This window comes from Vulpes lagopus, chromosome X (assembly GCF_018345385.1).
Source record: "Vulpes lagopus strain Blue_001 chromosome X, ASM1834538v1, whole genome shotgun sequence".
Taxonomy (NCBI): domain Eukaryota; kingdom Metazoa; phylum Chordata; class Mammalia; order Carnivora; family Canidae; genus Vulpes; species Vulpes lagopus.
The window spans coordinates 55,003,478-55,014,838 of record NC_054848.1 but is presented as its reverse complement, the minus strand read 5'-3'; the positions used below and the strand labels follow the sequence as shown (position 1 = coordinate 55,014,838).

The window sequence follows — 11,361 nt, the reverse complement described above, 5'->3', positions numbered from 1 at the left end:
CTCTCATTTAAGCAATTGTCAAATTTAAAGGACAGCTCCCAGGCCTTATATTATTTGACTGTTACACTGTATTAAACGCTGTTAACTATGTACTGGCTTGCTCCTTTTGGAAAATTTCTTATCTCTCCCCTTCAGATCAGTATTGTCTCCTGGTTCTCTTTCTACCTCTCAGACTACTTCTTCCCAGTCCCCTTTACAAGCTTCTCTTCTGTGCCTACCCTTTAATGTTTTTCCCAAATGGGAAAATTTTTTTCTGATTAAAAAAAGAATATATGTTCATTATGTAAAAATCATACCCTTTAGAAAATTATAAATAGGGATCCCTGGGTGGCTCAGTGGTTTGGCACCTGCCTTTGGCCCAGGGCGTGATCCTGGAGCCCCAGGATCGAGTCCCACGTCAGGCTCCTGGCATGGAACCTGTTTCTCCCTCCCTCTCCCTCCGCCTCTCTCTCTCTCTCTCTATGTCTATCATAAATAAATAAATCTTTAAAAAATATTTAAAAAAGAAAAAAAAGAAAATTATAAATAAAAACATAAATTCCAACTGAATCCTCACCACACAGAGGTAACCACTACTGGGATTTTTGATTTATATCCTTCCAGTCTTCAAAAATTATTATACATATCATATCCAGTAATACAAATGGTATCACATTACAATATATTCTACCAGGTTTTTTTTTTTTGCTTTTTCGTGGGCATCATTCTATGTCATTGGATATAAAACATCATTTTAAATGGATACAAAAGAGAAACCTGAATTTGGCCATATAGAAAAGACTGTATTTTACGCAGGAAGTGACTGAGATACAAAATCTATAAAACCTAGGACCCACTTACTCCTGTGTGAGACTCTCCATATTAAGACCATTTACAAGTTAGAAAAAAATAGCTACAAAAATATTCCATTGCATAAAATGAACAATTATTTACTCTTTTTAAAAAGATTTTATTTATTTATTCATGAAAGACAGAGAGAGAGACAGAAGCAGACTCCATGCCAGGAGCCTGATGTGGAACTCAATCCCGCAACTCCAGGATCACACCCTGAGCCAAAGGCAGGCGCTAAACCACTGAGCCACCCAGGGATCCCCTATTGTTTACTCTTAAAGACAAGCTCCATATACCGGTATCTTTAGGTGACTGATTATTTTCTCAGGATAAATGATTGGACGTGAAATTTTTGAGTCAATAGTTTCAGTAAATAACATTGACAAAAATTTAAATACAAAAGTACTTGAACATAAATGCGATAAAAATGAAAAACAACTCTCCCTGCGGTCCCTGACTCTTGTTCTCAGAGACAACCAGTATTACAAGTTTCTTGAGGTCAAAGGTTTTTTAAAAAAATATATACTGCCAATTTGCTCCCAGAAAAACCGCACAGATTTATATTCTCATCAACACTGCCTGGTTTCACCAATTTTTAATTCTTCTGTCCTTGACTCTTCACATTTTTCTTTGTCCACTATATGCTAATGACTCCTAAATCTCTCTCTCTAACCTTGATCCCACCCTCAAGCTGCAGACCAGTATTTCCAGCTGCCTGCTGGACATCTCAACCACAGTGTCCTACAGACATCCCAGATTTTTCTAAACTGAACTTATGGTCTTCCCTCTGAAACTTACTCTTTCTGCAATTTCAATTTTGATTGGTGGTACCACAGCATCCACCCAGTTACCTAGATCAGAAAACTAGGAGTCATTTTCAATTTCTTTCCTTTCTCCTCAAATAGTAATAATAGCTAATAGTTACTGAACACTTACTAGTCACACATATTTTGTTTCATTTAATTCTCACAAAAGCCCCAGAGGTGGCTTTTAGTCTCATCATTTCTATTTTACAGATGAGGAAAACTGGATAACTTGCTCAAGGCCATACAGCTAGGAAGCAGGGATTTAAACCCAGGGCATCCTAAGTCCATAGTTCACACGCCTAAGCCCTAAACTATACTACCACCGTACTTACTCAGACACGAGTTTTACCTATTTTCTCAATATCAGTCCTGTCTTTCTTTTTCTTCACTCCCACCATCACCACCTGATTCCAAGTCATATTGTCGATACTCTCATAATTAGTCTCATTCAATTAAAATACACATTCCATGTTGCCTGGAAATAATCCTTCTAACACACAAATATGATTGTGTTTTTTTTTTTCTGTTGGAAATCCTTCAGTGTAGGGGTGCCTGGGTGGTTCAGTCAGTTAAGTCAAGCCTCTGCTTTTGGCTCAGGTCTTGATCCCAGGGTGCCTGCTCAGCAGGAAGTCTGCTTGTTCTTCTCCCTCTGCCCCTCCCCCATCATGTGCAGCTCTCTCTTAAAAATAAATAAATAAATAAATAAATAAATAAATAAATAAACTCTTTAAAAAAAGCCTTCAATGGATCCCTATCACCTACTTTGTAAAGCCAGAGATCCTTTGCTTCATTCTTTATGACACTGACACTTTAAGATCCTAGGGGAAGGATCACCCCTGTCCCCAGCCAGCCTACCTCTCTAAGCACTTTTTTACACAATCTGAATTGGTGACAACTGCCTAAAAATATGCTGTTTCTTATCAGGATGACTTTGCATATGCTATTCCCTCTGCAAGAAGTTGACTTTTCCCATTTCCACTTCTATTTATCCTTTATATCTTTTCAGGTCTGTCAAACTCAGACATTTCTTCCTCCTGAAAGCCTTTCCTAATTCCTCCCATTATTCATGTCCTATGTCCTGCTTTGAACATTCACTTATTTTGTATTTGTCATTAGTTTTATTGACTTGTCTCCCATTCTTCCAATAAAGAATGTTAACTCTTTGAGGGCAGAGACTCCTTTATTCAACTGTAGGTCTTTAGTGTTTAGCATGGTTCCTGGCACATGAGTTGTTGCTTAGTAGGTATCAGTTAAATTGAATTAAATAACTTAACTGTGAAATTATAGGGCCTGGTACTCTGTTGAAAGGGTTTCAGGCATCAGTGACATGGGAAATAGCAGAACAGGCAGTGTAGGGAGGAGAAAGAATGACCTAAAAACACCAGCCTTAATGTGGGGCACTACCCCTTAATGTGGGCCATATGTAAATTAGTGACATAAATATCAATATGTCCATAGATATTTTCTCATTTAGACATGTATTCTATCTCCGCTATGGGCTGCAAGCAGCCTCTGAGCAGTGTCAAGTAGGAGTTCTGCAGTGTAGAGATAGAAGATATGAAATAAATGCCCTCATTTTGCAAAACAATATAGTATCTTAGTACACTTGGGGTTAGCTTTATGTGGTAACAAGTGGAGGATGAAGATATGCCCCAATTTTCCTGAAAAGTGAGAATGAGCAATCACATTTACCCCATTCTGGCTGCTTCCCTGGCACCATACTGCTGAATGGTCAGTTGCATGTGGAATGAACTGAAACCTCCAGGGGCACAAGTGGCAGGGCTGCATTCTAGATTCTTAGTATTATCGTTGGATCCCCACTCTCTGAGAGTACCCTTCTATTTTCGCGCAAAACCCTGACTTATTAAGGTCACGGGGCTTCGGCCTATCACTGCAAGGTCCCGGTTTGCGAGGCAGTGCCCGCTGCCGATAAATATACGGTAGAAGACCATTCTTGGGTTGGGGAGCAGCGATTGGCAGATTCCGCCTGTAGGGCTTCCCAGAATGTGGGGCGCTGCGTATCGGAGATGCAGGTTCCGGGGAACGCCGCCCGGAAGCCTGAATGAGGCCTCCACAGCATGGGATTTACAGCCCTCAACTTGGCTGCTATTCAGGGTACCGGGCCCGGGGCCAAGGGAACCTGCGCGTGCGTGCGTGCGTGCGTGGACGCGCGTGCGCGGCGCCGCTGTCTGTGGGTTGGCTGGTTATTTTGCAAACGGGAGGGGCTGTGCGCGTTCCTGCCTCCGGCCTCTGTCCCCCACCCCCTTCCCCGGTCCCAGTCTCTCCTTCGGAAAGATGTCGGACACAGCAGTGGCTGACACTCGGCGCCTTAACTCGAAGCCGCAGGACCTGACCGATGCTTACGGGCCGCCAAGTAACTTCCTGGAGATCGACATCTTCAATCCACAGACGGTGGGCGTGGGCCGCGCGCGCTTCACCACCTATGAGGTTCGCATGCGGGTGAGTCACGGGGTGAGGGAGACAGCTGAGGGAGGACCAGCCGGCCGGCCTGGGAGGGCGGGGAGGGCGGGGGAGGGGGGGGGCTGCCATGCGGACGACTAACATTGGCCAAAACACTTGGAGGGGTCATTTGGGGGTTAGGGGCTTCATAGGTTTAGAGAGACGTCTCCAAACTAGGTTGTGGCCCTAGGATATGGAAAACTCCTGAGGGGGATGTCGAACTGGGGTGAGGGCAAATAAGTACCTGTGACAAAAAGTGAAGCATGGCTGGATGGGGTGGGGAGCATGGAGAAGATTACAGTGAGGAAGAAAGGGAAATAGGACTGTAGTGACAGAAGGAGGGAAGACAGAGTGGCGGAGGGCTGGGGGATGGAAAGCCAAGGTGATACATCACTGGGTCCCATAACTAAACTAGGTTGTGGGAAGTCAATCTGAAGAGGGAGGGCAGGACGCCCCAATTTCTTCCTAATGAGGTCTCTCTGGGGTGATGGACTTAAGCAAAGCCTGGAATAAAGGGAAGATAGACTCTAGGAAAGGGAGACCAGCGGGCTTGGTAGAGCAGAAATAAGAAAGGGAGTCTCCTTGAGATTGAGTCTACCCAGACTTGTGTAGAATTAGCATCTGAAGGAGAGAAATGTTTTTTTCTTAAGTTTTCTCAGGTACCACATGTTCTCATGGTAAAGCCTGGCTTTGCATTGGGATTGGTGGATTGTCAGTTGGTGTTCTTCTCCTGTGCTGATCCTTTAGATTTGAAGTATCTGGGATGTTTATTTGAGTATTGGCTACCATTTGGGCTTTCTGTGTGCATATGGCCATTTGCCCTTTCTGTTTTACATTAACTTTTTGGATTACGACCATGATCTGTAGTTACTTTAATATGTGACATTTCAGGACTGCCCAGGGGTAGCTTCTTTCAATGTGCACTGCAGAGGACTTTATTCTCTAATTCTTAGTCCACATTGCAAGGATGGAATGTGCAGATAAAGTAGTGATTTGCAGGTTCTTTTGCCCAGTTGAAGTGGTTACAGGCAAGAAAAGTTGGAGAACCATTTTCTATTTTTTCTTATGTTTTTTCTCAGACTAGAGGGCCAGAATATTCTCTATAGACAGCATGCTGCTCAAACAGCATTTGAAGACCTAAAAGAGTGTATGTGCTTTCACTTTTGAATGAATGAATGAATTGAATGAGAGTGTGTCTCCTGCCTGGGCTTTGAAATTTAATTCATAAATGATGATCTCCAAATTCCAAGTTTGATAAAGTCTAACCTGAAGAAAGAAAATTAAAGCAAAGATTGAGGAAAACTCGTCTTTAAAAAAAGTACTTGGAGTCACCTTTTTTGGGGAAGAATGGAAGTTAGATCCCTGAAAATACTGTTAGTGGTAGAAAACTTAATTACCTGAGGAAGCCTGGGCAAAACTTGTTCAATGTAAGGATTCTCTACTGTGGGGTTTTAGAGACCATGTCTCCATGTATTACCCAAGAGCCTTAGTGACTATGAATGAAATAGCTCTATTTATTTGTTTTTATTTATTTGAGTGAGAGAAAGAAAGATTGAGCATGTGCACACCCAGTGGGGAGGGGCATAGGAAGAGGGAGAGTCCCAAGCAGACTCCTTGCTGAGTGTGGAGCTCAACCATGGGGCTCGATCTCAAGACACTGAGATCATGACTTGAGCCAAAACCAAGAGTCAAGACAATTAATCAACTGAGCCACCCAGGCACCCTGACTTCTTAAGTCATTCTAATAACAACAGAGACTGTTCATCTAATGCCTACTATGTGCCAGGCACTTAACTAGGTTTTAGTTTCTAAATCCTTACAAAAATGACATTCTACAGGTAGGAAACTGAGGAGGAATGCAGTTTTAGTAACTTGCCCAGTTACAAATACCTAATAAGTGGCAGGGCTGGGATTTGAACCCAGGTCTGTCTGACCCTAAAGCCCATCATACTCTTCCCACTACACTTTAGTCTCTTTGGCAGTGCTTAGTTGCAAAACTTTAGTATGCAATTTTTTTTTTTACCCATTAAGCTTTTTATCTGCCTTTTCCACAATTTTTTTTTAAATTTTTTTTTCACAATTTTTAATTGTACAGTGATGATAGAGTTGATGACAGTTCCTGGTTCTCTGGGTTTGAGTTAATTTGTACTGTTTATGTTAATTTGTATGGCCATCTCGGCTTTTACTATTTTAATTGAACTCAGTTTTAGGGAAAAGTTGAAATATTTGATTTTTAATTGCTATTTTAGGTGGTTTATCATGGTAGGCATTATAAAGGAACATGAGACTTAGAGAATGGGCTTTGAGAGTTAGGCATTGTGTATGGTAGAAGTAGATAACACTGACTTTCTTTTTCTTAGTTTAATAGTTAAATATTTCTGAAGCTGTTCTCTTTTATTTTGCTCAGGAAAGAATTCCCCCCCCCCACTCTCCCAAGAAATGAGGAGTCTGGAGAGGTGTCCTGGTGACTTCACATGATGTGTGTGAACTCTCAAATGTCAGTTGTCCTGTGGACTTGAACTTTGTTTCTTTCTCTCCTTTCCCTTGACTTTGTGTTGATCAGAGCCAAAGGACTTTCTATATCCTGGACTACACAATTCTGTCTTCCTTATATGATTTATAGCATGGAGCTGGGAGATTATCTTACTTAGTACACAGTAGCCGCTTCCTTGGATGGCTAGGTGCTGAGATGAACGGTCATTATTGTCATCATCCTATGCGGGTAGGGAAAGAATAGGATTTTTGTGAGTCAAAGGAGGAAGTCCACAAAATGGCAGTGGGTGGTTTCACTGTGTCCTGGAAGAATCTACTCAGAGTTTTCCCCCTTTTCTTTGGTCCTTCTGTTGGTTTCTGTAGGCTTCTGTAAAAGCCTACTAGTTAAGGTTCTGTTTGGGGATAACAGTATTTGTAATGAACTCTGGTGGAAACCTAGAATCAGATGATACCAAAGCACTCTTTTTTCCATGCAGGATTATTCCTTCCCCAGCTTTATTGAGATGTTATTGACATATAACATTGTGTAAGTTTAAGGTATATTGTGTGATGATTTGATACATATGCAGATTTCTTGCAGGATTCTGAGAATGCGCTCTGTTATGGTTTATTTTGTTTGGTTAATATATGCACATGGTACAAAATTCAAAAGATACAAAAAAGATACACTGTAGAAACTAGGTCTTCCTCCTTCCTTCTGTTTTCTAGAGGTTCCCTTTTCCAAAGAAACTACTGTTTCCAGTTTTTTATTTATTCTCCTAAAGAAAAGGTTGTAATGAAATATTGCTTTACCTGTATCTCACCCTCCTTTAACTCATTGACATTCCTTGAACCTTGATCCTGGATAGAGTTGTAACTAATGTAAGTTGGTTAGTTATTTAGCTTTTGATGACCTTTACCTAGAACTGGATCCTGGAAAGATAATTTCCAGACATGAGGGCTACAAAGCATGGTGTAGTGAGGACTGTGTGAAGCACTAACATAGCTTGAAGATATTCTTTTCCTGCCCTGAGGCAGTTGTGGATAAAAGAGAGAAACTAAGTTCCTTTTATTTCCATCTGCTGATATGGATTGGCTGTTGGGAAATTTAGTCAGTCTTAATACATGTGGTTGGCCGTTTCTATTTAGAACTTGTAGACAGGAGTGAGGATCAGGGCTTTTGGTTTGTTGGTAGTTCCTGTCACCATTAGAGCCTTGGGAAAATTATCAGTGAGTAAGATGTGGGAATAAGCTGATTTATATCAGAGAGCAGGCAATGGTAAGCCAACTTAATATAATTGCTATTTCTGCTGTGCTTTCTAGACAAGGAGAGGGTAAACAGATACATAGGGCTTCTATTAATCAATTGAGTATTTACTGAGTGATTTGCACAGTCTGCATTTAGGGAAATGCAGAAGTAGTCAAGGCTCCTGACTTCAATGAAATTACAGTTTAGTTAAGTAGCAAGACTAACATGATGCATAAACCAATAGTGTGTCAGGCACTACTAAAGTATAAATGTCATAGAAGTGTAGAAGAGAGAGAGACCAGTAAATTAAGCTGGTGCTCTCAGGAAAGATTTCCTGGATGAAATGGGACTTGAGCTGGGACATGCAGAATGGAGAGAATTTGGATAGGAAAAGCTGAGGAAGGCATACCTTGGAGGTGCTTTTCTATTGTTCTTTACAGGGAACTTAAATTCACTTTTCAATTGAAAATGTAATATGAGCATGTGATAAATTCAAATCGTCCAGTGAAAAATGTGACCCTCCCACCCGTTCCAACCAAGTGTTTAGTCTTATACTCCAAATTCAATCACTATTATTTATGAATAAACATTTTATTCATAAATATAAATATATACACATATTTTCCTCCCCTTTGTAAAGCAGGCTCCACGCCTAGCATGCAGCCCAACACAGGGCTCAAACTCAACAGTCATGAGATCAAGACCTGAGCCGAGATCAACAGTTGGATGCTCAACCGACTGAGCCACCCTGGCACCCACATATCCCCTTTATGGTTGAAATATAGTTGACACACAATGTTACATTAGTTTCAGGTGTTAAACATAGTGATCTGACAAGTTTTACATTATGCTATGCTCACCACAACTATAGCTGCCATCTGTCACCATTCAACACTATTACAATACCATTGACTATATTCCCTATGCTGTTATCCCCATGACTTATTCTTCCATAACTAGAAGCCTGTATCTCCCACTCTCATTCACCCATTTTGCCCATACCTCCACCCACCTCCCCTCTGGCAATCAACAGTTTGTTCTCTGTATTTATGGGTCTGTTTCTGCTTTTTGTTTGTTTTATTTTTTAGATTCCACATGTAAGTGAATTAAATGGTATTTGTCTTTCTCTGTCTGACTCATTTCCCTTAGCATAATACTCTCTAGGTCTAGCCAGGTTGTTGCAAATGGCAAGATCTCATCTTTTTTTATGGCTGAGTATTATTCCTGTGTGTGTGTGTGTGTGTGTATGTGTTTGTGTGTATAGCACATCTTTATCCACTCTGTGTGTGTGTTTGTGTGTATAGCACATCTTTATCCACTCTGTGTGTGTGTTTGTGTGTATAGCACATCTTTATCCACTCATCTCTTGATAGACGCTTGGGTTGCTTCCATATCTTGGCTGTTGTAAATAATGTGCAGTAAAGAAAGGCATGCATATATCTTTTTAAATTAGTGTTTTCATTTTCTTTGGGTAAATATACATATCCCTTTTTAAAACCAAATAGGAAAAAACAACACACAGGCAAGCTGTATGTACTGTTCAGTACCTTGATTTTAATGCTTAATATATTCCCCTACAGGCTCATATGTAGTTTACATTCTCTTTATAGCTGTACAGTAATTCCACTGTATAAGCATACTGTAATTTATTTAACCTATTACATATTGGTGAACATTAATTAATTATTACAAATAAAGTACAGTGAAACTCCTTGTACATATATATTTGCATACGACTTCAAATCTATTTTTAGGATAAATTCTAAGCAGCAAGGGACTTCTTTTTTTTTTTTTTTTTTTTTTTTATTTTTTTTATTTTTATTTTTTTTTTTTGCAGCAAGGGACTTCTAATCACCAACTGTGACAAGGCTGGATGTGGTAAGGATTGGTAATTTACCTGGTGGTATTTTAAAGGAGTTATAGGAACATGGTTCACAGGAATTATTTCTTCTTTGGGACCTAAGTGGTTCTGACAGATGGCCACCACAGGCTGAACATTAGTTACCATCTCTCTTCTCTCATTTTCCTTCCCCGTAGACAAACCTACCTATCTTCAAGCTGAAGGAGTCCTGTGTACGGCGGCGCTACAGTGACTTCGAGTGGCTAAAGAATGAGCTGGAGCGAGATAGTAAGGTATGACCCCATTCCCTGTGTGGGATCCTAGGAGGAGGATATCTACATAGCCTGAGAAGGCATAAGATCATAGTCTATAAAATCTTAAAGGCAGCGGGGGGTGGGGGGACTAAACACAATCAAATCCCAACACATTGGATCTGGGTGATAACCCTTTAAACTTAAATTGAAAGTGGTGAAGTGCAGGACAAATTTTAAAGAAAACGTATCACTTGAATCAGTGGCTAGTAAAGTTGTATAACTTAAACTCCTATAGATGCTAAAAATGTAAAGTATAGTGTCAGGGAAGGCCTAGCTAAATTAGTGGATGCTAATGGATTGTTAAAGAAAGTGAGGAATATTTGAGTTTATTTCCTTTCTTTCTTTTGAGGTAGAAGGCCAGTCCTATCATAAAATCAGTTGGTTTTTGACCTGAGCCATCTTGACTGCTCTTATGGTCTCAGTTCTTACAAGTTGCTGGCTGTGGGATAAGATAGACCTTGCCTAATAGGAAATTAAGTATATAGTGTTTCACCATCTCATTCCCTCTTCATCCTCTCTCATGTGGTTGATATTTTGCATCTGCCTGCAGATTGTAGTACCACCACTGCCTGGGAAAGCCTTGAAGCGTCAGCTCCCTTTTCGAGGAGATGAAGGGATCTTTGAAGAGTCCTTCATTGAAGAAAGGAGGCAGGGCCTCGAGCAGTTTATTAACAAGTAAGCCAAGTTCTTGGGGACTCTTCTTGCTGCTTTTGCCATCATGGTCTTTATATGTTTTGTCTGTCTCCTCTTCTGTAATAAGATGTGATGCTAGTTGTGTGCTGAGCTGACTGGACAGTAAGACTCCATTTCTTTGAGCAGAATTCTGATCCTGTACCTTAGGGTCTGAGAAAGTACTGCATGTTGGATGTGTTTGGTGGTTTCTCCCTGCTTTACCCCTCTGTCCCCCTTCTCCTATATAATATTAGGGTGGAGTGGTGCCCTGTTGTTGTCCTCTTCTTGCTTGAACCTCTGAAAGAGCTGACGTTGCCCTTCTTCCTCTGTCCACACCCCTGTCACTCTGTGAATTCTCTCTGATCCCAAATACTACTGATAACCATCTTGGTCTCTTTATAGAATTGCTGGACACCCACTGGCTCAGAACGAACGCTGCCTACACATGTTCCTGCAGGAGGAGGCAATTGACAGGAACTACGTCCCCGGGAAGGTGCGCCAGTAGGAGCCCCTCTCACCACTTGCCCTCTACTTTCCTGCTGAAAATGACATTGATTTTTACACTAAGCCTCTCTCTCCTTCTTTGATCTGAAGTTGGCTGCCCATCCCCTGGCCTGATAAACTGTCTGGCATTATATTTCTTGGTACCTGACTACACCGTGGGCACTCTGCTCTGATCCTCTTTTTTAAGGAGAGATGGGAACCACAGGCAGATGC

At 41.1% G+C, this 11,361-nt stretch overlaps 1 protein-coding gene across 11 annotated transcripts in view; it reads left to right on the top strand.

Moving 5' to 3' along the window:
* The first annotated feature begins 3,719 nt into the window (after window positions 1–3,719).
* The window catches only part of LOC121482858 (sorting nexin-12), a 183,568-nt gene continuing 175,926 nt past the window's right edge, over window positions 3,720–11,361 (top strand). For 6 of the 11 annotated variants that reach the window (XR_005985647.1, XR_005985646.1, XR_005985645.1 and 3 more), the window contains exons 1-3: window positions 9,856–9,951; window positions 10,523–10,647; window positions 11,047–11,137. Coding sequence is in view for 8 of the 11 variants with exons in the window: in XM_041740846.1 (XP_041596780.1) it covers window positions 10,581–10,647; window positions 11,047–11,137 (158 nt within the window). In the remaining 3 variants the exon portion in view is untranslated. Of the gene's footprint in view, window positions 4,098–9,855; window positions 9,952–10,522; window positions 10,648–11,046; window positions 11,138–11,361 lie in introns of those variants that run through there. The other 5 variants (XM_041740849.1, XM_041740850.1, XM_041740851.1 and 2 more) reach the window with 5 other exon arrangements.